This window comes from Thrips palmi, unplaced genomic scaffold (genome assembly GCF_012932325.1).
Source record: "Thrips palmi isolate BJ-2018 unplaced genomic scaffold, TpBJ-2018v1 HiC_scaffold_15, whole genome shotgun sequence".
NCBI lineage: Eukaryota > Metazoa > Arthropoda > Insecta > Thysanoptera > Thripidae > Thrips > Thrips palmi.
In genome coordinates, this window is record NW_023144624.1 from 6,119,114 (window position 1) to 6,146,218 (window position 27,105).

The 27,105-nt window shown below is 64.2% G+C and overlaps 1 protein-coding gene across 17 annotated transcripts in view; it reads right to left on the reverse strand.

The window, feature by feature from the left end:
• Nucleotides 1-27,105, reverse strand: part of LOC117640948 — a 37,256-nt gene that overhangs the window by 5,057 nt on the left and 5,094 nt on the right. For 3 of the 17 annotated variants that reach the window (XR_004587472.1, XR_004587469.1, XM_034378001.1), the window contains exon 1: nucleotides 25,723-26,038. The exons of 1 other annotated variant lie outside the window; for it this stretch is intronic. Coding sequence is in view for 11 of the 16 variants with exons in the window: in XM_034378001.1 (XP_034233892.1) it covers nucleotides 25,723-25,771 (49 nt within the window). In the remaining 5 variants the exon portion in view is untranslated. Of the gene's footprint in view, nucleotides 1-2,354; nucleotides 2,530-10,407; nucleotides 10,486-13,087; nucleotides 13,250-20,281; nucleotides 20,514-20,597; nucleotides 20,619-25,722; nucleotides 26,039-27,105 lie in introns of those variants that run through there. 13 more of the 17 variants (XR_004587471.1, XM_034377996.1, XM_034377991.1 and 10 more) reach the window with 10 other exon arrangements.

Sequence of the window (27,105 nt, forward strand, 5' to 3'; positions counted from 1 at the left end):
GTGTGGATTCCGCGTTCCACCGTGTTCCACGCGTCGCCGTGCCGTGGCGGCAAAAGAGCGGAGCGGGACCTCTCCTGGCCAAAAAATCGGCCGGTACGACCCGACCCGGCTGTGCCCCCGCCGCTCGGCCGCTCCCTCCAGTCCCCGCCGCAGGAGGACGCCAGCCGTCTGACCCAGAAACGAACGAAGCGCAGAGGCACCCCGCCCCGCCCCGCCGCCCCGCCGCGGCAGACAGACGAATGTAATCTGTCGCACGCCCCCTGTCCCGCGCCACCCCACCCCGTCCCCTTGCGAGAGTCGGCGCGGTCATGTCCATGACGCGGGGGCCGTGGCCATGAGCTGGCCCAGGGCCTGCCCGGCCCCCGTCCTCCGTCCAGCCCTTCGGGACGCCGCCCCGCAGGACCGCCGGGCCGCGGCTGTGGTGCGCTGGGAGTGTCCCGCGACGCACGCGACGCCAACAGGCCAACACCACGCTCAGCGCTACGAGCGTGCCGTGCTGCCGTGCCAGGCCCTCGCTACACTTTTCGTTTGTCGCGGCCACCGGACACGGCATGTGTACAGTATGCACGGCGTTTGCCCGGGACGAGAACTTCCAGGGCAGATTCCTCACTCGCCCTGTGCGGAATCGCAGGGCGTCGCTGGGCGTCGCGCCGCGCTTGGCCCCGACGCGGGCCGAGACCAGGCGGGCCGGCGGCCGGCGCGGCGGGCCCGTACTGGCGGCAAAAGTGAGAGTGACGGTGCTGGCGGGGCCCGGGAGGGGATGGGAGGGGCACAGGTAAGCGACCGGGACACTGGTCATTGTTCAGGGTAGGGCGTAACCCGGCCCGGCGCGGCGAAGGTGAGGGGCGAACGGGGCGCGGCGGGTACGGGCGGGCAGCTCTTCCTTTCAAACGCAGTCGGGCCGGGGCCGGGCCGCCGGGGCAGTGGTCGGAGCGCGAGGCGGACATGCAATGCTCAAGGCCACGCGGCGTCTGGTCCTGGAGCCCTGGAGCCGACGAACAAGAGAAGGGGAGTGCGGAGCGGTGCGGAGCCGTGCGGAGCGGGGGCACCTACGCCGCTGGGTGGGGCCCGGGTACCACGTCCAGGGGTACATCGGTAGACCTCCACGGCGTGTAGACCAGCGCGTCGCGGTGCTCGTCGACACCCTTGCAGCCACTTGGGCTGTCGGCGCTCTGCAGGCCCTGCAGGCCCTGCAGGCCACGGCCCTGTAAGCCTGAGTGCCCTCCTCCGCGCCTCCCGCCCCCCGCCCGCCGAACGCACACGCACGCCCGCGCTTTGGCGCTTTGGCAACAACGCGTCTGGTTTGCCAGACACCGCCCGCCCTGTCCGCCCCGCCCCGCCCGTCCTGCCCAAAGGCCCCCGACCCCTCGCCTGCAGCCTTGCACTTCTCTTCCTGCATCTCCGACAAAAAGGGAGAACGAAAACGAGGAAAAAGGAATAAAAAGAGGATCCAGCTCTTGGTTTCTGGCTTCTTCTCTCTCTCTTTTTTTTGCGCGCCTGGCTGAGCCTGGGGAGGAGGAGAAGGGGGGGGGGATGTGTGCTGTAATTCTGGTCTGCATTCCTCCCTAAAGAGGATGCGTCCTGCAGTCGCCTCGCACGGCCCTCGCCGAATTTCCCGCCGATTTTATTTTCTGCAGCGCGGCCTGCAAATTTGCGGCTGTTGAGACTCTGTTCTTTTGGGCGAAAGACAAGCAAGCGAAACAGCGCTGCCTTTCCGCGGGGCTGGGGCAGGCTGGGGGCAGGCTGGGGGCAGGCTGGGGGCAGGCTGGGGGCAGGCTGGGGGCAGGCTGGGGGCAGGCTGGGGGCAGGCTGGGGGCAGGCTGGGGGCAGGCTGGGGGCAGGCGTGTTGCTGTTTCGGGACCCTCGTCGGCCTCCTCGGGGTCTCGCATGGCTACGCCGTGCTACGCCGTGCTACGCCGCTGGTCCCAAGAGTCGCAGGCGAACCGTAGCGGGGTGCAGATGGGAGGGGCGGGGCAGGCAGGGGCACATTAGCACCCTGCTGCCAAGGCAGGCCCTCGGACAGGCCGACTGCAGGTCGACGTGCACGTGTCCAGGCGGCGCGTCTTGGCCGTGCCACGCAGTGCTACGCCACTGGGCCCCCTCCGCCCCTCCCTGCAGCACGTCAAAGTAAGCGGAGGCAGCGTGTGGGAGCGCCGTCGCTTCCTGGTGATTCTGCTTCTTTTCAAGACATTTCAGCCTCAGAAGGGGGAGGGGTGCAATGGACGCAGCGCGCGCAGCGGCCAGGGGACCGAGACTGCCAAGGTGAACGAGTCTGGAGGGGGGTGGTGCGGGGCGGGAGGGGCGGGAGGGGCGGGAGGCGCTGCAAGTCTGCACTCGGCTTTTGTTCCCCCAACCTGGAGACGAGGGCGAAGGCGGCGAAGGCGAAACCGTCGTCGTCCGAACAGGCCGAACAGGCCGCACAGGCCGCACCGGCCGAACGCACACACGCGATTCCCCGGGGCTTTGACTTCGGACGCACGACGGCGAAGCGGCGACAGGTGCTGGGGGGCCGACGTGCCCGGAGACCACCTGTGGCACACCATGCATCGCGTCAAACCATGAGAATCATACATACGGGGAACGGACCGGTCTACGATTCATTCATTCATTCAACAATGCCTTCCTGCATTGAATAATTCATTCATTGACGACAGGTGAACTTTTCTAATTAATGAATTGGCGTGCCCTACCGCCTTCCAGAGGCGTTGCAAGCGAGCAACAGCGGGCACCAGGCCTATAAAACAATCGCAGCACATTTGGCTCGGCCCGCTTATCTTCAGCCACCTCTCCTCTGTTTCCCTTCCTCCTCCTCTCCGATGCAGAATGCGCTAAAAGAGAGACATGGAGCACGCAGACACGCACACACCACACACCGCCACACACGCACTCTCGCAGTAGTCGACGCTCCGCGCGCAACGCGCAACGCGCATTCAAATTGGACGGGACAGCGGCCGCGGGGCGCATTTACTGCAATTACGACGGCCAAACAATTTCCACGTGCAAACGACCATTTCCTTTTTCGAGTAATTAAGAGGATGTGCAAACAAGGAGACCCCCCCCCCTTCCCCCTCTCGACGCGACGCGCAGCAGGGATGTGAAACAACACACGATCCAATCACCGCCTCACCTGTCAGGCCCATTGACACCCCGTCCAAGTTTATCGACAACAGTTGGCTTGCTCGCTCTGCCCGCACTGCAGGCTGATTCCGTGAGTCGTTTTCGCCGCTCTGTCTCCCTCGCACTCAGGGGGCGGCCCCCATAGGTGCGAGAGAGACAGAGCGACGAAAACGTCTCTCAGTCCTCTGCCCGCACCCCGCGCCGATAGCGATCTGCATCGTGCGAAGAGACGCGGAGACAACGCCGAGACGCACGCTGCGGCGCTGCGCGGTCAACGAGTCGAGTTTTATTTTCGTCCAATTTGGGGCCGCTTGTTCCGTGCTCCCCGGTCCCCCGAGCGGTCCCCCCATTCCCATTTCACCTTCCTCGTCGTCCTTTCCCTTTTCCCGAAGTCCCGCAGACAGAAATCGTTCTCTTGGACCGTTAGAAAACAAAAATCGAAATCCCGATTCCTCGCTCGTGTCTCATCGGCGGAGACCGAAGCACCGCGCACCTGCCCGAGGAGGGCCCCGACTTTACAGTGTTCGCACTGTCAGCAGCAAGCAGGCGGACGTGCAGGAAGTCTGCCCGAGAACCCTGGCCAGCATGTGGCGCTGGCGAAGAGCGTCCTGATGCTGAAGCCCCGGGTCCTGGGTCCTGGGTCCTGGCTGGAGCTGGCCGAGCAGGCCGGGCAGGGCGTGGCGTGGCGGGCGTGGCGGGCGTGGGGTAATGGAGCGATACGTCTGATTGGGAGCGACGCGGCGGCTCGCCGTCGACGCGTTGACGCCCGGCGTGGCGGCCACAGCACCGCCACAGCACCGCCACCGCGCATGGGGCCCACGCCCTGCGCCAGCCGCCAGCCCCGGGACCAGCCGGGGGCGGGCCTAAAGCACGAGGGCCTGGACGAGGGCCTGGACGAGGGCCTCGACGAGCACGACGACGGCGGGCGCGCAGGAGGCGCAGAAGCACGTCCCGCGGCGGCCTACGAAGCGAACAGAAGCACGCAAGGCGGGACGCGCTGTCCTAGAAGGAGTACTTGTGGACGAGCGGGTCTGGGGCATAAGCCAGGACAGGCCAGGGCAAGCCCTCTCCCTCTCCCCCGCCCCACCCGCAGCTTGATTGGCTTAAGGGCGACCCCGTACTCGCGAGTACGCGCGGGAAGGGGGAGGGGAGGGGGGCCGGGCCCTACTTCCGGCCTTGGGGCGGCGCGACGCGGCGCGGCGGGGCGGGGCGGGGCTCGAAGGATCATTCACCGCGGCGTAGCGCAGCGTAGCGGAAAGTAATGTAATGATCATCAGCCCGCCGGTGATGCAGTCGGAAGGCCCCGCCCCGCCACGCCACGCCGTGCAGTCGCGGCGAACCGTCAAAACGTTTCCAGGAAATAGAATGTCCAATTTAAATACACGGCTGCGTTTCGAACGACGGGCGCGCCTAGCGGCCGGCATAGCGCCGCGTAGCGCTGCGCGACCGTCCCAGAGCGCCTCGTCCTAGAGCAGAGCCGTCGCTTGCTCTTGACACTGACCCCAGGTACACTGCGAGTCCGTTGCGCTCTGCTCCTCGGGGCGTCCGCGGAGGCGCTACTTCAGCTGGCGTGGCGCGCCGCGGCGCCGTGTGCGGCAGTGACCTCGTGAAGAGGAGGGGGGGGGGGTACTCCTCCGCTTGAGCGCGCCGACGGCCCTGTGGTGTGGGCTGTACAGGACATCGCCCCCTACGGAGCGCCGTTTGGCGTGCCCCTCGCCCCCCTCGCCCCCACCCCCTCGCCAAACGCCGGCAGAAGGCCCCGCGGCCCGCCGCGCGTTGTGCACCGCTAAGCCAGGCCAGCGGTACCGAGCGCGGCACGCGGCTCCCAATGACGTAATGTGGGTTCAAATACCGCCACCGCCGCCTCTTTTAACCCAAGAGAAAGAATGGTTTTTAACAGTGTCGATGCTATAGAGCCGAGTACTTTTTCAAGCAATTTCGGTCACGAGTAGTTAATTGACTTCACGCCCCCCACCCTCGCCCGCGCCACGACACGCACATTCACTCGCACTCTCCCACTCACACTCGCACGGTGGGGGGGGGGGGGGATGGCGCTATTTTGATCTGAGCCGCGTACTTGGCGTACGGCACACGGCGGTGCTTGAACCCTGAGTGCTTGCACAGCGCCCTGCGGTGCCTCCCCCCCTTTCCGCGGGCCCCGCCCCGCCCCTCGTGATCCGCTACACACGCGCCGCGAGTACCAGCTTCATGCGTTCGTACTTGTCGGGAGGATCGGTATTTCGAGTTGGCGGCCAGGACACTGGTAGCACCCCGCCGCGGCGCCGCGGTCGCGGAGTCTCAGCAGCGCGCTGAAGGCCGTGCAGTGCTGCAAGACGCCCGAAGAGCGCGAGGTGTGCGGCTGTGTGCAGTAAGGGACAGCACTAATCTCGTGTCAATAACCCTTCCCCCTCCCTCCCCGCTGCGCCCGCTGCGTCTCGGAGCGTGCCGCGGCCGGCGCGGTGTGCGGCCGCGGCGAACTTCGACAAACTCCGCGCCCTCCTACGATTAAAAAGGGAAAATCGGAACTAGGACGAAACCTGCAAAAAAGGCAGCGGGACCATAGACGCGCGTTGCAGCGCTGCAGCCTGTGGTTGCAGCAGACGGCCGCCGGCGGTGCTGGCAGTGTGCTGGCAGGGTGTCGCGCCGGATCGTGGCGGCCGCGCAGCCTGGCGCAGCCACGCGAGGATGCCCCGGGGAGGAGGGGAGGGGGAGGGGGAATCGTCAAAGGGTAGGCAGGCAGCGTTATACTGTAGTTACACCCCCCTTCTCCGCCGCGCAGCCTGACATCGCGAATCTGCACGGGGTAGTCGCGAGGCCGCGAGGCGCGAAAGGGGGTGTGAGGGGGTGAAAAATAAAAGCAGGGAAAGGACACACACACACACACACACGCACTCAGACACAGCAGCTGTAACACATTGTGCGCTGGCTGACGGATCGGATAAAAAGTGAGCCGACCCCCTCCCCTCGGAGCCACGGCCGCCACGGCCTTCTGGAAGCCGCAGGGCGCCTTGCGCCACGCCGCGCCACGCCGCCGTGCGCGCGCCGACAATTTCACGCGCTTTCGCGAAAATTTTGTCAGCCTGAAAGAAAGCACCGACGAGCCATTCCGTCCACAAAAGCGCGCGCGTTGTCTGATGTTCTTCCGGCCGCTGCCTCGCGGTGCTTTTCGCTACCGGAAAGCCGAGAAAAAATCAGAGAAATGCGAAAAACTTAAGTGAAAAGGAGAATGAAACAGGGTAGAAAAAGGCTGCGCTTTGCTGCGCTTTGCTGCGCTTTGCTGCGCTTGTGCTGCGCTGCGAGGACGGCGAGGACGCCATTTCCCCCTTTTTGATGAACTTGGGTGCGAGGGGATGGCATGGGGATGGACCCCTTTGCCGGCTGCGCTGCGTGCCGCGCGCTGCACCGGGACACACCGGGGCAGCAGTGTCTCTGTCTCTCTCGCACCGATACGGACAGCCCCAGGAGAGCGACAGGGACAGAGCGACGAAGCGGACTGGCGTGAATCGCTCGCACGCAGCGGCACGCAGCGGCACGCGTCCCCCGGCTCCGGAAGTGCGTTTTCGCGGATGGCGGCTTGGCAGGGCTTGGCAGTGTCGCGGCTCGCGGCCATCCGGCCATGGTGTCGAGGAAACGCGAGGAAGTTGAAGGGTTGTCCCCTACGCTGACCAGAGCCACCCGCCTGCCTGCGGCCACCGGTCAAACATGAGGAGGAGAAATAGAGATCTTGGTCAGCAAAAAGTGAAAAGCAAAAAAAAAGTGGGGTCGATGCGTTTATCCAGTTGTTCTTCTTTTTTATGGCTGTAAGGCGAGGATCTTAATGTATTCAACAGCGTCTTTGCGGATGCCGGCCCGGTCATCGGGGTGGTGACAGCGGTGGCCCACCAGCGGACACGTTTTTTTCTATTGCATAGGAAAGCTAAATCCGATCGCGCGGTCAAGTCTTTAGACAAGTTTCCATTCTTATTCCCGTCTTGTTTTTATGGTTGAAATGTAGATTAGCATCTCTGGCCATGGCCACTGCAGTGTCCACCAAAGGAGGGCGCGCACTTGGAAGGTGTTTGGCTTACATTTGAAAAAAGAAGTGACAGGTTAGACATTACAGGTTGGCCGTTCGAAGGGCTGGTCGTCATTTTGACGCCGAGGAGAATCCGTCAATAAAGTGCGTACGGAAAGCCAAGAGGACGTCGTGCGAAAATTCCCCATGGTTGCAACCAACAGAAAAGGAAGCGATGCCTAACGGGACGCTCGCGGACTTCTCCCCAGACCTTCTTCCTCATTTTCGTGGGAATCGTTTCTCCCCCTTAAAAAAACGGCGGAATAAAAAAAAACGGGATTTGATACCACGGACTATGTTTATCCTGCTTTCTGCCAAGCAATACTCCGCTTTTTTTACCTTTCCGGAAATCAGTGGCCGTGCCACCCCACGTAAAGAAAGCGCGGCGCGGCCGGGGCGTGTTTAGCATAACGGCGTCCTTTTTTATTCATCGAAGTCGTCACTTTTATCTGGTCGCACCCTAATGGATTATCTATCGCCGGCCGGACAGCACCGGGACCAGGCTGCCGGCCCTGCGGGTCACGCCGAAGACGGGCCTTTTTTTTAGGGGTGGCTTTGGCAGTCCTGCAAGACATCCGCATAGCGCAGCATCGCAGTGCAGCGCTTCCGTGGGAAAGAAACGGCCAGCCAGGCCAGGCCTGCGCTAATTAAACCGCAGCAGGGGCCACCGGATGAATTTGTAACACGCCAAAAAAAATAAAGTTTAAACAAAGTCAAATTCCCCGAGAAATTGAACCGATGGCCCGGCCGGTCCGGTTCCGGCTGCGACCCTCGCGAATCACAATGAGCAGAACCCGTTGAGCTCGGCCGGCCGGCCGGACCGGAGGACCGGAGGCTCAGAGAGAAAGACGCACACTGCCAAATTGTCTCGCCGGATCCTTTCTAAACGTGGCGCGTCCCCCCGTCGCCCCCACCGGCCCCGAGAAGACCGAAAAGTGGGTCAAGGCGTTTCCCCAAATTTATACCGCCCCTGCCACCGAGGCCGCCACCGAGGCCGTGCCGGAGGCACGAGGAGTGCTGGGCCCGGAGGAGAAATCCGGCCGGCGTTTTTATTTTGTTTTATTTTTCTTTCGGAAAAATAAAATAACGAAGTTGTTCGGTTTGGTTCGGTGTGTGCGGGGCGGGGGCGGGGGGCGGGGGCTGAGGGCTGCTGGGGCTCAGCGTCTGGGTGGCAACCGATGGCAACGCGGTCCGGTCGCGACCCGCCCTGATCATCGCGGCAAGTCTCTGCCGTTACGAGGAGCAAACGGAGCAAGTCGAGGAGCAAGCAGGGCTTGAGCTGGTGGAGCGTTGACGTCCACATGCCCGCCCCCCGAGTCCGCGGTGAAAGTGGCTCGGGGGACCGCTTAGAAATTTGTGCGCGCATTTCTACCAATTTTTATCAGTCCTGCTCAGCCGATTTTTTTCTTTGTCGCCCAGGGGTACAATACGCCAAGGACGACGTGAGAAAGTGATGTTTCATCCTCAAACAACAGGCCAACGAATAAAAAAATAAATAAAAGAATCGGCAAAGACGCGAAGGTCGGCATCCACAGCGGTCCCTTTTCGCGTAAAAAAATGATTGGCAAAAAGGGAGCTAACGGTCCCGTCCCGTCCCTGCCGCGGTACAGTACCTGTGCGGCACAGTGCGGCACAGCCTTGCTCCCCCGGGCCCGACGGCCCCACCACTTCTCTCCTAAAAAGCTCAACAACACCCCAAAATTGCGCTGAACTATTAACCTACATATCCGTCTATCGAATCCCCCACCCCCTGCCCCTCGACCTGAACCCTCGACCCAGGGCTGCCCAGGGCCCGCAGCCTCAACCTGCCCCCCTCCCACTCCCCTCCCCCTGCCTGCCTGCCATATGTGCCTGCACACCGTAAAAAGAGGGGCCGAGAAAGAAGGAAAGGGAGGCATCGAGATTTCGGAGGGCCGGTCTAAATTTAAGCTTGTGACCCAGTTTGCTCCATCGGTGTAACCCCGCGCCGCGCAGAGCCGCGCCTGCTATCGGGCTCATGATAAGGCACCTGTGTATCCGAAGCCGCGGTCCCACGGGAACTCCCGCGGGAGATCTCGCCGGCATGACAGCCCGCGGCCGGCCAGGACCAAGTTACGTCCATGGCCCAGCCGCCCCGACAGACACTTCCCTGCCAACGAGGGAGTTCCTGCCCGGCCCGGCCCGGCCTGGGCCGCGGTGGCCCGCCAGCAGCCGCGGTGGTGGGGCGTCGCGTCTAGACGGCCTAGACGCGTCTGGCTAGAGCGGCGTGTCTAGGCCTAGTCGCGGAGCCTCGCCGTGGCCTAGGTCAGGCCGGCCGGCCAGCCGGCGTGGGCCTCTGCCAGCCTCGGCGCGGGCCGCCCCCGCATCACGGCCTACCTGCATGCACCTCAGCGCGCGCACACACGCACACAAACACACACGCACAAAAGTTGATAGTCATTTTTATTTCGTTATTCCACGGCCCTGCCGCCGAGCCCTGAGATTGCGTATTATATCTCCTGACTCGGCCCCGTTGCCCTGCTAGCCGAACTATTGTGGACCTGCGGGCCTGCAGGTAGGACGTGCATGTGCGTGTGTGTGTGCGTGCTTCGCTGGGGGAGCGACAGTAAGCGGCGACCTTGCCGACCCCTCGCGACTTTAAGCGCGGCCCCCGCCTTCTGCACAGCGGTCTGGCATTGCGGCGGGGCCGTGCCGTGATACAACAGTTTGCAGAGGCACATGGACCGCGCTTGTGTGTGTGCGAGTGTGTGTCCGAGGCGCTCGCGGTGGCCGCGGTGGCCGCCAAGAGGGTCATTGCCCTGGCGCTGCGCTGCACTGCACCGCCAAGTGAATCCGCGGCTTGGCCCGCGGCAGGCGGCGGCGTGGCGCCCGGCACACGCGCCTCGCTATTCCTAGCGCGGATAGGTCAGGGATCCACGTCGCGGCCACGCCACGCCACTGGCCCCGCGGGGCGGCTCCTCGCCGCGCTATCGTGGCTCCTGTTCGAATTGCTTTCCCCATCAAGGTCGCCACAGCCTTGACCTAGCCTCGCCTAGCCTCGCGGCCTCGCCTAGGCAGCGGGGACGCCCGACGCCCCACCCACCGCCCCGCCTCAGGTATACATCGTACCTGGATCGGCGAGATGGGGGATAAAAAGACGGTGGAAAAAGGAGCGTCCGCCTTAGCTGCTTTGTGCTGACGCTGCTGACGCTGCGCGACGAGGAGGAGGACAAACCTTGCGACGCAAGACGCGAGTCGAACGCTCTAACTGTCCTTACCCAGCTGGCGGCCGGCGGGTTCCGTTTGCTCCGTTTGTTCCATTCGTTCCATTTTGTTCCAGCATCAGCGGCACTCACCTGAAACACCGCAAGGCGGACTCAATTAGGGAAAACAAACACACAAGGCGGCGAGGCCGGGCGAGGCGCCCTGGCCGGCCGTCGCCAATACGGGCCCGGCCCGGGTTCAAACACCGGGCCGATGTTTGTATTTTGTTTTCAAGGGGGATTCGGCGCGTGGCACTGCGTGGCACAGTGCGGCGCAAACGAAGCCGGGAACATCCCGGGCGGCCGAGTGTTCCCGAAATAAGCTGGCCTGGCCTGGCCTCGCTGCAGAGCGATTCCGAAACCACGCTGTCTCTCTCGCACCCCTGCCGAACGCCCCACGAGTGCGTGAGAGACGTAAGGACGAAAGCGCTGTCCCGAAGTCAGCCTGCTGGCCCCGCGTGAACCGAAGCACGCCGAACCGCCAACCGCCGCGTCGTACCGTACCTCCCGCGCCGGGCCGCCCCGCCCCGCCGTCGCCGTACCCCGTACGCACGCCGACTGACCTCCTTTACTGAGTCCAATAACCTGGCCGCTCCGCGCTCCGCGCCGCTACGTCCGGCCGAACGCCCCGCCAGTGTGTGCGCCAGCCCCCCCGGACGGCCCGGACGCCCGCATACGGATTAAGCGGATTAACTTGAACATAAAGCGGGCAAAGACAAAGCCAGGCCGAAGTACGCGGCAGTCCACGCGGCAGGCCGCGGCCTCGCGCGGTCCGAACCGAGGAGAAAAGTATTCCCAATTAATACAGTGATACAGTGGCGATGACGCGTCCGGGCGAGTGTCTGTCAAAGGGTTCACTGACCACGTGACGACCCCCCCCCCTCCCCCCGCAATTAATCTTACTCCCATGCCGCCTGATCTGCTCCGCGCTGCTCCGCGCTGCTCCCCGCGTCTTCTCACCGCCCGGTTCGGCCGCTCAATTTGTCCTCGTCGCCAGGCGGGCCGGCGGGCCGGCGGCGGGCCGATTCAGAACGGTGCTTTCGTCACTCGCCGTCTCTCTCGCACTCCTGCGGCGGGCCGAAGGGGTGCGAGAGAGACGGAGGCACGCTGTTCGGAACGGGACCGCCGTCTTTCTCCCGCCCACGCACCGCGGCACCGCCGCCTCTCTCCGCGCCGCCAGAGGAGCCAGAGGCACTGTGGGACTGTAGGATTTCTGTGGCGCCATTTCAGGGCGACTGGAAAAGGCGCGAAAGAGGCCGGGAAATTGGCAGGGCCGTGGCAGGGCCGAGGGGCGCGTCGCGTGGCGCAATGTGCGCTGTGCACTGTGCACCACTTCCGCTGGAAAGGGGTGGCGAGGACGAGAACCAGGCCAGGCTAGGCCAGGCTGGATTAGCGCCTCGCTGTCACGAAGACGGAGCGACCCCTTGACGGCGCATGACGGTTCACGACACTGTCAACTTAGGGCGGCTGGAGCCCCGCGTGCCGCGTGCGTGCGTGGGCGTGTTCGTGACTCACTCGTCCCCGCGGTGCCCTGACCCGTAATTGGCCCTCCCTTGTGGCCACTTGTGACCTTGCGCCGCTATCGGTCGCCCCGGTCGCGCAGGTGATAAGGCGATAAGGGTGCCTGGCTGGCCTGGCTCGGCTGGCCGCGCCGTCGTCGCGAAGAGGCTCTCTGCTCGGTAGTCGGCCCGTCCGCCGTTCAGGCTGCACCCGCACGGCCGCCGTGGCCGTCGCGGTTCGCGCGTCCCTTCCTCCCTGTCCTCCCCCGGCCCGGCCCCGCCCGGCCCCGGACCGTGTCGCAACGCCTCACCGCCTCACCGCGCTGTTTTGACTAGGGCCACGAGGTGCCACAGCCATCGACAAGGCGCACAATGACCGCTGGCACCGCTGGCCGGTGTGGTCCGGAGGCACGTGCCGCGGCACTGTGTGTGAAAGTGTGTACATGTCAGCGAGTGTGTGTGTGTGTGTGTGTGTGTGTGTGCGCCTCCTTCCTCCGAGATGCATATGATTGCTCTCGTGTTCCAGGTGGTTAATCCACATGTGTCTTGCCCCTGAGAAGGGTCACCCTTAGAGGGCCAGGTAAGACGCGCACACTCACAGAAGAACACACACACACACACACACAAGCACAGACACGCACGCACACAGACATCCCATATCATAATAAGTCATTTACCACACAAAAGAAACTAAGTAGGCAAAAAGGGGTGGCCCGACAAAGGGTTGGGTCGTCGCCACGCGCCTAGACGCGGGGCGCGGAGGGCGCGGGAGGCCCGGGCGACGCGGGGCGGCCCCCTGGAGCCGCGAGGTCACTCCTCGCTTCGGCCACCGAGCCGGGAGTGTTTGGCACGCCGTTTGGCACGCCGTTTGGCACGCCGTTTGGCACGCCGTTTGGCACGCCGTTTGGCACGCCGTTCGGCACGCCGTTTGGCACGCCGTTTGGCACGCCGTTTGGCACGGCAATGACACGGGTAGGTTTTTGGCAGCTGTGTCTGAGGGATCACCTATGGTTACCGCACTAGATTAACAGTCCGTCCTCAGTTTTCTAAATGAAACAATCTAGTCACTCGATGCAGCATCATCCATTCAACCCCGAAAGAGGCTGGGGGCTGGCTGGGCGCTCACCCCTCGGTCCCCGAGCCCCCAAACCCCAGCCAGGGCCAGCCAGCCGCAGCCCGGCCGGCCCTGCACTCACCTCGACACTGGAACTATCCCATGGAGCCGCGACCCTCGGGGCACAGCGGGCCGCAGCCCTTCCCTTCACTTTCACTCGCAGAGGTAGTCCTGTAGTCCCGGTAGTCCGGAGCGCCTGTCGCTGCAGGCCACGCCACGCACCGCGGGCACGGCACACGCACGCACGCACACACACGCACGCACGCACGGCTGGGCGGCGACGGCCGTGGCGATGCTTGCGCGCCGCACGCTGGGGAGGGACTGGCGACTGGCACGGGTGGGCACGGGCATGGGCTGCAGGCTGCAGGCGGAACCCCTGGGCCTGGGCCTGCCTGGGCCTGCCGGGTCGGGCGGCTTTTTGCACGGCGTTGGCCTGCCGGCCCTGTGCCGGCCGTGCAGGCCGTGCACCACCACTGCGGAGCGGAGCTCGGAGCTTGAGTCAAACCGCTCCCGCTCCCGGCCGGTCGGTCCGGTAGAGGGCCTGGTTGGTTGCCGCCGCCGCCGCCAGGCAGCGCTGCCGCCCGGGCGCGCTGCGCGCTGCTCGCCGGCGGGCGAAGCGACGAAGACTCAGCGCTGTATCGCGCAGCAGCAGCGCTCTGGCGGAGGCCCGGCGAACCTGGTCAGGACATTGGGCCACGAGGGGAGGGACGGGGTGGGCCGGAGTGGGCCGGGGTGTCGGGGTGGGCCGTGGGGGCGGGGCCACGAGAAGGGCAAGGGCCAAACGGGGTACTCTGCGAAAAACGAGGGGCGGGCTTGGGGACTGGCGCGACGCCTCCCCTCGCCTCCCCCGACGCGCCCGACGCGGCCGCGAAGGCGAAGGACGACGAGCATCGACGTCCTCGCGGTGCCCGCTCCTCGCTCCGCCTCGCTGCCTCAGGTCGTCATGAATTTTTCATACTGCCGCGCCCGCCACCTTCGACACGTGTTGCTGCGAGTTGCGTCCCGTCGAGGCCGAAGGGGCAGAAGCAGAAGCAAAGTCGAGCTAAGTCGCCGTCCGCCGTCCCACTTCGCGGCCTCGTTCTCCTCCTCGAGGGCCTACCGCGGCCGCCCCAGTAAGGGGGAGAGGAGGCACACAGCGCTCACGGGGCGCCGGGCCGCGCCGGCCGTACAGGAATACAGGAGTACCGGGTTTGGCGTGAAGCAGCGGCCCGACTCCGAAGAATCGCTTCATCTCCCTCGCTGCGCTCGCTGCTCTACGAAACGCCCCTTAAGTGCGATAGAGATCGGGCGACGGCAAGCCCTTCGGAAACACGTTTGGTGCTCCCCGTCGCTAGCGGCCCGGCCAAGGCCCGGCCCGGCAGCCTGGCAACAAGGAGCGATAAGACGCTTCGGGGGGCGGCCCGCCGCCCGGCCCGCCTTGCACTCGCAAAACCAAATAGCACCGCGCCGTCGGCATCACGCGTTCAAATCTCCGGGTCCTTTCCTCACTCTCCGAGGGGATGCCGCCAGCGCGACCGGGGTCGAAGCCAACGCGAGGACGACGAGGACCACGAGGACGGGGAGTGGGGGGTCAAGGGCGGGGCCGCGTTCAAGCCGTACAATGCCCGCCGCTCCGCGCATTCCATTGTTACAGCCGACTGCCCGGCGGCCCGCCCCGCCCCGCCCCGCCCCGCGCACTCACGCCGCACTCACGGCAGTGCCCGCATGCACGCGACAGGACAGGCGGGGTGTCGGTGTCCGTGGGTGTCGGCCCACCGATCGTCCCGGAACACTGTACCGCCAATTCAATCCCGCCACCCCGCTTGTTCGTCTCGCTTGGGTTGCTGCGGATGAGACAGTCATTTGCAGGACGACGTCTGTCGCGCCCGTTCAAGGACGTGCTGCCCCCGAGGGCGCCCCCGCCCCCCGGCCCCGCTCGCAGCGCTCCGCGTGGCTCCGCGCGGCTCCGCGTCCCCCTTGCTTCAATCAGCGCGCTAGATCGTCGGTTTGTCGGCCAACACGTCACGCGGCTTGTCCTTACACGCCGCGGGCCAGGCCGCGGTCCGGCAGCCCTCGGCCCGCCGCCTTGCGACACCGCACTGCAAGCAGACCGCAAAGCGACAAGCGTCTCGTTCCCGTCAAGCCGAGTCACGCCGAGGCGAGCCATTCACGCGTCGCGCCGCGCAGCACACCCATAAATCGCCGGATGAATCTTGTCACTGCGCGGGGGAGGCCGCGGCGGTCATTCCGAACATCGCCGCTCTGTCTCTCTCGTACTCGTGGGGGCCCCGCAGGGGCACGAGAGAGACAGAGCGACGAGGCGCTGGCCGCGGCATCAGTCTGCAGGCGAGGTTGCACACTCTGCAGCTTGGGGCTGCACTGTACAGTCCACCGCGTGGTTCGTGGTTTTACTTTTATTTCAATCTTTGTTTCTTTTAGAGGCCGTGCGAGGCGCCCGCTCACTCTCCCTCTCTCTCTTTCGTCGCTCGCCCCGCCTGGTTCTAAGCACGACTAGCGATTGGCCCGCTGGGTACGGCTCGGCACGGCGCGGCCGCCTCGCTAGCCGTCCCGGTGGAGCCAGCCGACCCCGGATGACCTGGGACGGCCTGCACACGCTGCACACGCAGCACGCAGCACGCAGACGGCACGGCACGGGGGATGGAGAATGGTTGGCCACCCCGCGCAAAATGGCACACGCACCACGCACCGCGCACGCACAATGAGGCCGCCATGCTGGAGGGCCGCCTGCCTGCCTCCCCCCGCCAGCTCCGCCGTCAACTTGCCGAGGGTTGGGCCGCCCTGGCTTCGTTTTGTGCGTCCGGAGCGGGGCGAGGCGGGCAGGGCGCGTCCGGACCCCTGCCTACGCACGCATAGGCAAGGCGCCGGCATGCGTGCGGTCGGGTTGCCGACGCAGCACGGCGTTTGGAGGCGCGCGGGGCAAGCGGTCGCCCGCAGGCGTACGACGGGGTGATTCCTTTTACGATCACGGTGTGGCCACGGTGTGACCGGTGTGACCACGGTGTGACCACGGTGCGTCGCACTGCGTGGGCCGCGAGTGTTGCGTCACCCACACCACGAGCGCTGCCGACCTTTCCTGCTGAGCGGACGCCGCTCTCCCATTTCAACTGGAGCAGCTAGGCACGCCGCAGGGCGTGGCGTGGCGTGGCGTGGCGCGGCGCAGCGTGGCCAGGCGAGGCGAGGCAGCCAGAAATAGGCCGAACTCGACGCGGGGAATACGCGGTGTCGGATTCACACCTGCGCGATCACCTGCGCGATCGAGACGAGAACGCCACGAAGGGAAACTTGGCCGTTTTCGCCTTCACCTTCGCCCCCACAGAGCGCTCGCACCGAACCGGACACTGCGAAATCAAGTTATGCACACGCGGAGCACCGAGCGTGAGGCCTGCCCGGCCTGCCAGCAGCAGCTCGTCTCGATGAGAAAACATCCGAAGCCAGCGGAGCCTGCCGGTTTGTTTAAGTTTCAGTCGAAGTGCGCTTCAAATTGCGTGAAAATGAGAGAAATCGGAACTGCGATCGCGGATTGGCGGATTGACACCGCGGATATCGATCGGCCGGCAGGAAGCAAAGCTGCAGCGCAAGGCGGAATGGAAGGCCAAAAAGCAAAAAACAAAACACGAGCAGACAGCAAGGCAGCAGCAGCGGGCAGGCGGCGCTGTGGCGTCGCGTTTCTCCCATGAGCCCGCCCCGCCCCGCCCCGCCACCTCGCACTGCAGCGCTGACGGCCGCTGACGGAGCACCCCAGTGTGACATTCCGCCACCCCCGCCCCACCGGGAGCCACCCCACGGCACGGCGCACACCACCCCTAGGCCCAGCAGCAACTTGGCTGCAGCGAGAGCGGGCCCAGCCCAGCTCCCTGCACCCTGTGCGGCCCGCCCGGGCCCGCCGCCACCCCCTGCAGGGGCCTGCCCGCCCGCGGGGCCTAGAACCTCTCTTCAGAAACGACGCCTACGCCCCCCGCCCTTCCCCTGCCTCGATCGAATTTCCTCGAGAAATGAGTAGCTTTCGCCGCGTGGATCAGGTTCGACTTGTACGGCAAGCTAAGTCGGCGTGCTCTTTTTTCGCTGTTCTGGCACTTAGGCTCGCAGTGGCGGGCGCGGGGGAGGGGCGGGGAGGCGCGGCGCGCTGCGAGGCTTTCGCTGCAGGCCGGGCCGTGCCGCCTGTGCCGGCCGTGTCGTTCAGAGGCCTGGGACTCGGGGGGCGGCGTGGGGCGGCGTGGGGCGGCGTGGGGGTGTACGAGGCGCCAGGAGATCAATATTTGGGCAAATGGCAAGGCCTGCCGAGGCCTCTGCAGCGAGAGGCAGGGGAGGCAGGGGGCTGCATGGCGGCGGCACGCTGCCGGGAGGGGCGTCCTTGGCGCGCCAGCCTCCATTCCCTTAATGCAATGCTTCTTTTTATTTTCATTTTCTAAATGTTTGTTTCCTGGTCCCTTTGCCGCGCCGCCCACCCCACAGTGTCCAGTGTGTTGGCTGCCCTGTGTACCGCGTAAATTGCACGTGTAGGTTGGCAGGCCCGCGTGCCGTGCTGATAACGACTCAAGGGGGCTGTGCTCGGCTGTGTGCCCCCCTCTCTCTTCCCTCTCCCCCTCTCTATCCCTCACTCTCCTCCTTTCCCTCTCTCCCTCTCTCTCGCCCTCTCTCCCTCTCTCCCTCTCTCTCTAGCGCTACACATTCGAGTACACCGCCAGTGAGTGTACTGCGTCTCCGCGCCGCCAGCCGAAGACACCGCGCCGCCGCCGCAGTGTTGCCAACATTCGCCAGCGGAAAACGCCTGCATCATGCCTGCATACATATTGCCGCTTGCAGTGCCGGGCACCGCAGGGGCCGCAGGGCGTAACGACCACCCTTGCAGTGTTGCCACACGTCAAATCGCGCCGAGAGGCAACATTGCCGGCCTTTCTTGGCGCGCCGGTTGATTGCCCCCTCCCCCCTGGGCCCCTGGCTGGGCCCCTCGGGCTGCCGGCTAGACCAGCGCGGCGTGGTGGGGCCCCTGGGTCCGCGCCATGGGCTGCCACACTGCCACGCCATGGGCTGCCATGGGCTGCCGGCACTGCCTCGCCGCCTGTTGCCAGCGCCGCACGCCGCACCAGCCGCACCCGGTACTATCTGACTCACTCGCCTGATGATTCGTCAGCTCGGTATCGCCCCCTCCTGTTTCCTCCTCCCCCCCTTCCGCAGCACTAGGCGGGCATGGCTCGTCGGAGCGCCGCGCCGTGCCCAAGGTGCCTCAAGGAGTTATGGAATCCTTGGCCAATGGGGGCCGTGGGGGCCGTGGGGGCCACGCGGCGACGTGGAAGGGGGCGCCCGACCGCCAGAAACACACTGTCGATGCGTCTCTAGATCCAAGTCACCTTTTCGCCCCCGCGTCCAAGTGTGTACGGAATGGCGTTGCACTAACGCCTCGACGGTCATTTGCGTCTCAATTCAAGGGCGCTTCGACGATTTCCCTAACAAGTGAGAGGGATAAATAAATATTCCTGTCGCAATTTGAGGAGGCCGTCATCCGACGGGGACCCGAGCAGGACGCAACACGCAAGGAAGCCGACGAACAATCGGAGCTGGGCAGGCGAGCACCGCGTCGAGCACCACGTCGGACACCGCGTCAAAATTGATGCCATTTTAAGGTCAAAGTGGAGTTGGCGGCCAGGTCGCGTCTGCTGCCGTCGGGATGGAAATGAGACTCGGCCATGCCGCGCGCGGTCTGTCGAACACACTGCTCAAGGGGTACCCAACTCAAGATAATCATTGCACGTCTAGTTGGTAATCAGTGAAATAACCAACATCATCCAATGAAATGACAATCATACTTTCGGGGATAGGGTACTTCGGAGAAAACCCAGACCGGAAGCCAGCAAGGGAAAACAAAAGCGTCGGAGAGGCCGTGCATGAGCGGTGGGGGAGGTCGAAATCGCGGAGTCGGTGGGTGGGCGGCGCAGTCACTCCGCGATTTCGACCCCACACCGCTCAGAGGTGGTTCGTTTTGCCCCGTTTGTCGCTGATACGGTCTGCTCCGAAGTACCCTATTCAATCACTTTTGACCATTTTTGCGAGACCACTGCTCCCAAACTATCAGCGGTCAAAGCCTTCCCGAGGCGGGGCATGAAAGAGTAGAGTCTTCAGAATAGTAAGGCGTCGAGGGAGGCCTTTGACCGCAACTAAATTGGATGCAGTGACCGCTCAAAGTCAGCAAAAACGGTGATTTTCTGAAATTCATTCACTTTTTGACCATTTTTGCGAGACCACTGCTCCCAAACTATCAGCGGTCAAAGCCTTCCCGAGGCGGGGCATGAAAGAGTAGGGTCTTCAGAATAGTAAGGCGTCGAGGGAGGCCTTTGACCGCGACTAAATTGGATGCAGTGACCGCTCAAAGTCAGCAAAAACGGTGATTTTCTGAAATCCATTCACTTTTTGACCATTTTTGCGAGACCACTGCTCCCAAACTATCAGCGGTCAAAGCCTTCCCGAGGCGGGGCATGAAAGAGTAGGGTCTTCAGAATAGTAAGGCGTCGAGGAAAGCCTATGACCGCAACTAAATTTGACGCAGTGGCTGCCCAAAGTCACGAATATTGAATTTCCGACAGCTTTCCGAGGTCGGCGCTCAAATAATCCCCAATATTTCCTAATAATTAACATAATAACCTCCTAGAATCAGTGATAAATAATAAAATAATCGAAAGAAATCGTGAAAATCTTGAGTTGGTTACCCCTTGACGCCACCACCGCCGCCTTCGTCCAGCGTCTCGTCCTCGGGCGGCAGGTTAGCGATGAACAGCAACCCTCGGCCGTCCGTCCGTTCGCCCGTCCGTCCGTCACGCGGGGCAAAAAGAACGAGCAGGCGACCGGGCCGGCGAGGGAGGAACAGCAAGAGAAAACGGTCCCTCTGGTGCGTGGCTTGCGTGGTGCGCTCAGCGTGCGGCGGACGCGGGGACGCGACGATGCTGCAGGGCCGAGGGGATCAACAACCTGCATCGCGGCGTGGCGGGGCGGGGCGCGGCGGGGCGCGGCGGGGGGCGGCGGGGCGCGGCGAGCGCAGCCCAACGGACAAGTGCACGCGCGGAGGTCGCCGGGTAGGCGGGCGAGGCCAGGGCGAGGCCAGGGCCGTGGTGACGCGTCCCGGCGTCGGCCTGCTGGAGCATGACGGCCTGCAGGACGCCCGCCGCGTCCCGCACTCCACCCCGGCCGGGGGCCGAGCGGAAATCAGAAATCGGCAAGAGGTTTTTCGTCGCGCCCTCGGACCACAGAGCGGCCTGGCCGGCGCGCCTCGCACACCTCGACCCACCGTCCAAGTCTCCGCGGCGACGGACTGCTTCACTGTGGCGGGGCGCTGCCACCAAATCACGTACACGCACACAGAAACACACACACTTGCAAACGCACACAGACTGCGGGGACATGCTGCACTGCGCTGCCCGATGCTCGCGCTTTGCATCAAGGCCCGCGAGGCCCGCGAGGCTCTGCCGGCGGGAGGCTCTGCCCGCGGCGCGGCGATGGCGAACCTCTCATCCCGACCCGAGGCTGCCGAGCTTGCTGCCGAGCCGAGCTCCGCCAGAGCCAGACTGGCCGACTCAAGGTCGGCCGCGGGAAATGCACTGTACTTTTTGCCGGGACAGGGAAAGTCCCTCGCTGGCGTTCCGCCTCGGCCGCCTATGCTGCATGGCGTGCTGCATGTCGCCGGCCTTGTTACTTATTTTTGCTTCCATTTTCATCCTGCCGGCCCTGCCGGGCTGTGCAGGCTCTGCCTGTGGAGGCTCTGCCAGTGCGTCTCCCTCCCTCCCTCTCTGCCCGCGTGTCCCTGACCGTTGCGCCGCGTCGCCGCGTCGCCGCCATGGCCGCCCGCAAGGTGAGGGTCACTGCTGCATGCATGCTGCATGCGCGGGAGGCGCGCCGAGCCGAGATATACATTCAGCACACTGATTCTGCACAGCGTTGTACCGCTCTCGCGCGCTCTCTCTCTCCCCCGCCGAACGCACGAGAGAGACAGAGCAACGAAAGTTCAAGTTCAAGTTAGGAGTTCCAAACTCACAGCCTTGAAGCTATGAGCTGTTCAGAATCGCTCGTCAGACGAAAAACAAACCCAACGCAGCAATACGAGAGGCGAGACGCAACTGCCGAGGCCGGCGTGGCCCTGCGCGCCGCTCTGCCTCATGCCGAACCACCTTGCCCCGCTGGCCCGGCCTGCCCGGCCTGCTCGGACTACCGGTCGGTGGTGGTCGGTCACGCCGTCTTGGCGCGCGGGGGTGGCGGCTTCGCGGCGACGCGGCGACCCGACCGTGGGAAAGGCCCTCGCCGAAGACGTTGGCGCGACCCGGAACACGGAGCAGCGCGGAGCAGCGCGGCTGGAGAACAAGGCCAACGACAAAAGCAGTACAGGGTGGGGCTCAGGGAGGGTGCGGCGGTGCGGCGGCCAGGGCAACATTTGCATAGCCACCCGTCCGTCCACCCGCGCCTCGCCGCGCCGCGTCGCGCTGCCCAGGTGACTCGGGTTCCGCATTCCGCCCCCACCTGCTCGGCCTGCCCGGCCTGCTTGGGACCATCCTTGTCGTCGCCGCCACCGACCGCCACCCCCTCCGAGATTGGATCACCACAGTCCGCTTTGTTTCGCCCGGGCCACTTTTTCCGCGCGGATTTTGCTTCACCGTGTGTAGGTGTAAGTGTGTGTGTGTGTGTGTTTGTTGGGGTTCTAGGCGCGACCCTGTGGCCGTTCTCTATTTAACGCAAGAGCAAATTCTTTGACTGGCATGTGCATCCGAGTGCACGCCGCGGTGCGCGGACTGGAGGCCGCCCTTCTTGGCCTTGCCGGCGGTTGGCGGGCCGGCCGGCCGGAGCATTGATTAGTGATGCAGTCCACGGCGGCCACTCCGACGCGTTCGCCTTTTTTTGGCAATGTGTTGATGTTTTTTTGCCGTGTGCATCTTTTTAATACTTCAGTGTCGTTGTCGCCGTCCGGCTCATCCCCCGAAGGAATTACAATATTTCGCCCGTTAAAATCGGGTCGTGTGTACCGGGTGATCTTCTCTCCTGAATCTCGTCCGGAGTGACACTTTCGGGTGGCTGTCTAGAGAACGAAAAAGGAGGGGGGGGTCATGAGGGGGTCAGCTGCCCTCCCACCCACCACACTTCAAATCAACCCTCCTTGGGGGTAAAACGAGTAAAGCGATAGCCCTGCGAGTCCCCTTCTTTCCTTTTTTCCGGCAAGACGCGCGGCTTGTATGCGGAAATGAAATCTAACGAGGCTGCCCAGCACCGCCCAGCACCGCCCAGTACAGCGACTCGTTAAAGGGACGCCTCGCTCCTTCCTCCTTCCGCGTCAAGTCCTACTTTCCATTTTTCTTTTGAATGGCCGGTCGCGCTGGCCGCGCTGTCACGCAGGTTTGTTTAGGAAGAAAACGGCTCCGAAAACTAGTCGAACAACCCCGTCAGGATCCGGGCAGCGCGGCGGAGGCACGGGGGTTGGGGAGGAGGCCAGTCGGCGCCTTCCTCGACTCGACACCCACTACACGCTACACTCTGGAACTGGAACTGGTCCACCTCGGCCGCGTCGGAGCGTGCACCGTGAGCACCGCGTGCGGTGGGTGCGCGGAAGGGAACAATTAGGAGAAAGAGGTAGTCGAAATCAGGCCAGAACGACGGCAAATAATGTCAATACGACGCCAGTATGAAACAAATTTTGCCAAAAATCGCTTACTGCATTTTCGAGGTCTCAACACGACGTTTTTGAAAACATGTCCGAAAGTGGCGAGCTGCGTGCCGCGGGGCCTGCTGTTAGCTCAATGACAGTTTTCATCATCCTGAAGCGTGTGTGTTGGATGATACTTGGGTCTTGCTTCGCGACCGCCGCGCCTCGGACTTCCTTATACAGTTGAGGCGAGCCATGGCGTGGCATGGCATGCGCGTGATTCTAGGAATTGCCAGTTGACGCGGCGACGCGGCGCTAGGCCACGCTAGGCCACGCCTACGCGAACCACTGATACTCTATCAGTGACTTTCCCTCAGCACTGCGCATGCAGAATCTTTCGCAACACTGCAAAAACCTTGAGCATAATGTGAGAGTGAGCCACACATAATATTTTTCTTTCCCTTTTCGAATGACTTCGTAATTTACGAATTTTGTTACCTCTTACTTATTGTGAAGCCACATAATTTTCTGAGCGAATACCCTGTCTGTAAAATCCTGTTCAAAGGTCGAAATCGTTCGGTTCAGTATGCAAACTGCAGTTTGTAAATTTGAGACGGAGCTTGCTTTGTTTTGAAAGATTTTGGTTGCTGACAGCGCGGATGCCTGACATGCAGCCTCCAGTTCGCCGAAACGGCCGACACGGCCAGGCACGGCCCGGTGAAGGGGTTGCACATTCCGCGCTGCAGCGGAAGTGGCCGCTGCAGTTCCGCAGTCGGTTGCAGCGAGGCTGCCGACAGATGCATGCATATCATTGTCGCTGGCGGCCGGGCAGCCCAGCCAGCGCAGCGGAAGCAGCACGACGCTTTCTGCCGTGTTCCAGGACACTTTTTTTTCTGCCTCTCTCACCTCTCTCTCTCTCTCTCTCTCTCTCTCTCTCTCTCTCTCTCTCTCTCTCTCTCTCCCCCAACTCCGCAAAGGCGCGCAGAAACCAGGCTGGACGCGCAGCACCGGTTTTTTGCGTTTCGTTTTGGCGCGCGGCGCAGGATCAGACAGTCCGAGAGGCCTGCCGACGACGGCCTGCACTCGCTGGCTGTGCTTGCCGCTTGCCCGGGGACTGCGGGCGTACACTGTACAATCCCTGCGGAGTATCTGCAGTCTGCAGAATTTGGGAGGCTTCCGAAGCAAAGTCCGCGGCCCGGCGGGCTAAGGCTCGCTGGCTGCGACGTGCCGTGTTTCGCGAGTAAGGCTTTATGGCTTACTTTACATCCATCTCGCCGGGCTTGGCGGCTCGGCGGGCTCGGCCAGGTGGCGAAAATAAGTGCATATACTTTTATGACGCGGCACTGCAATCAGTATTTCTCTCCGCTGGCTGCTGCCTGGCTGCTGCCGGCCATGGCCATGGCTGCAGCGCGGCGCGGCCGGCATGCTAAGTGTGGTGGAGGGACGAATGCGAGGCGGGGCGGGCTGCCGGGCAGACGGGGCTGGCAGGCAGGCCGCGCTATTTGCATTGCAGGCTGCATGCATCGCGTCAATGCAGTTTCTGCACTCTGATGCACATTCCCGGCGCAGCGATGGCGACGCGGCGACGCGGCCAGGGGGCGAAGCGGCGAAGCAGCCGAGCAGCCAAGCCAAAGCCGCGAGCAGCGAAAAAAAAATGGAAATGATATAGAATATTTTAATGAGGGGGCTGGGGCAGCCGGGGCCACGGCCAGAGAGCTCACCGGTCCGGCAGGGCAGCAGCACGGCCCGGGCCGGCCGGGTATCGGAAATCAGGCGGGACATTTGCATGTGAGGAGGGAGGCAGTCCAGGCAGTCCAGGAGGCTGCTTTCGTCTCTCTCGCACTCATGGGGCGCTCCGCATCGGTGCGAGAGAGACAGAGGGACGAGATGCTGCGCGAAATCGGGCTGGAGCCAACTGCAGCAGCCTTTTATGATAAAACATACGGCGCTGGGTATCGGCCGGACGGGCTGTCAAGCGACGCCTAGGCGCGGCAGCTGCACCGCAGCGTCGCAAGGCCGCCGGCCAGGCAGGCAGGCAGCCAGCAAGGCCAATGCCAATGTCAATCAATGCACTTGAACTGCAATGTATGCATTTCGCTCGCGAGGCCAGCGAGAGTGCAGCGGCGAGTGCAACGCCCCGGCAAACAACACATTGCACTTTCAACACGCTAAGTATACATGCACTCGGGCGCGCCACTCCGCGCCACGCCGGGAAGGGGGTGGGGGGGAGAGGGGGGCCTGCACTTTTACCGCGCGAGCGAACGGACGGAGACGCGGTTTCCCGCCCAAATTCGAACGCGCTTTCACCGTTGTCCCGATGGCGGGGCGGCGCCAGGGCTGCAGGGCGGCAGGGCGGTGGCCGCGGCGCGCCTTGCCTTCTATTCGCAGCGCTTTATTTTGGGCGTGGCGAGTCTTTTTGCTTTCGCTGGGCGGCGCCGCGATGCCGCGATGCTGCGATGCCCGGGGACGCGACGGTCTCCCTGGCGGCCACGCCGCGAGCCGCGACCAACGGACGGCCCCGGTGTCCTCTACGGGAACGCCGCCCGGGGTCCACGACGCCTGGACGAGCAGGGCGTCGAGCAGGGCGTCGAGCAGGGCGTCGAGCAGGGCGTCGAGCAGGGCGTCGAGCAGGGCGTCGAGCAGGGCGTCGAGCTGGGCGTCGAGCAGGGCGTCGAGCAGGGCGTCGAGCAGGGCGTCGAGCTGGGCGTCGAGCTGGGCGTCGAGCAGAGCGTCGAGCAGGGCTTCACTGGGGTGTGGCCGGGTGAGGGTGGGGTGTGGCGGGGTGCGCGGGGCGGGGCGGCAGTAGGCGTAGCCAGTGATCCCGCAGCCCTACCGCGGGGGAAGGGGAAGGGGGAGGTTACGGGAGGCGTAGGCCTAGTATTGATCACAGCGCACAAAGGACCTAGCAGCCTCGGCGTGGCCCCAGCCCGGTCCAGCCCGGCCCGGCTCGGCCTCCTGCCGCATGCTCGAACGGGCTCGGCTTGGCCCATAGGGCCCGGCTCGGCTCGGCACGGCCCGGGTGGCTACTCGGCGTGACATCGGCACGCCCTTGAGCGCTTGCTGCAGCGCGGCGCAGCAGAGCTTCCAGCGCGAGGCCGACTTACCTGCACTACTTGTTGGCGGCGGTGTGGAAAATCCGACTGCAGGACGCATAGCCGAAGACTCGCAGCGTCCCTAGAAGGGCACCCGGCATGCCCAGGCCCACCACGACGCACAGGCCGCCCCCGCAGCACGACCGCGACGTCCGCGACGTGGTGGCGGGTGGAAACACCGCGGACACGCTCTCAGCGAGGACTATGCGGAGACCGGCTAGGCTAGGCGAGGTTAGGCGAAGCACCGCGAACCATTACCGACCCGGGACCTGCTGCCAGCACGCTGCCCGGCCCCGGCGACGCCTGGCGTGCCACTTGGCGTTCTGAATGCCGCTGCGTCGCGTTTAAGCGAGGTAGTACAGCGGGGCGGGGCGGGGCGGGGCTGGCCGGGCTGGCGGGGCCCAACTTGGGCGGCGTGGCGGGGCGTGGCGGGGCGTTGCGAGCGTGGCCCAGCGGACACATGCCGCCGGCTTTTTTGCGCTTTGTTTTTCGCCAACTAACAGCAGCAGCAGCCGGCCCAGCGTGGCTCGGGCGCGGCTCGTCAGGATCATGCCCTCCTCCCCGCCGCCCTGCAGCACTCGACACCCTCCCCGCGCCACCCCGCACCACCCCGCACGCCGGGGACCTCGTCGTGCTGGCCACAGGGCCACTGTAAGCACTTGCAATGGTGCGCGCGCCACGCCGACGCCGCGACCAAGCCGCGCCGGCCCGGTTCGGCAGTTCGGCAGGACGCGGCCACGCGGCAGCGCTCCGGAGGGTTGGCGTTGTGGGCCAGCACAGGCCAGCCAATAGGGTTCGCCCCGGCCCGCCTAGCCCCGCCTCCCCCGTCGCCCGCCGGCCCGCTCCCACCAACCGCGGCTCACGGCGCCACGCCGCTAGCGGCCCGCCACGCCGCCACGCCCGTCGCCATGCTGCGGGTCTAGGCTAGGAGAGTGGTGGGGGGCACCCGGGCCGCGTCGGAGCCTCGGTCCGCGGTTCGAGTTCGAGCCGCCCGCGTATGGCGATCTTGAACCACTTCTAGAGGCCTGTCGGGATGAAGCTATGGATGCAGCCTATAGTGCAGTGTGGCGTGCAGATCACGCAGTGTGTACGCGTGTCCGGACAGCGTTCCACGAGTTTTGCTCGACGCGGCCGCAACTCCTGTAAATCGGACAACTTTTAAGACTCGTAAAAGCGCTCTGGCGTGGCATTGAGGCGAGCTGTATCGTGCAGGCCTGCTAAATGTTAAGGCTTGCTTGAACGCTGTTAAGGCGAAACCAAAAGGGGCAACAAAATGTTCCGGCTCTGCCAATTATTGAGGGGCCCCAAAATGTTAAGGGTGATACCTTGCTCACGTTGAGGCCACTCAATTTGTTGCAACTCAAACAAGTAATTTTCTCCCCCTCGTAGGAACCA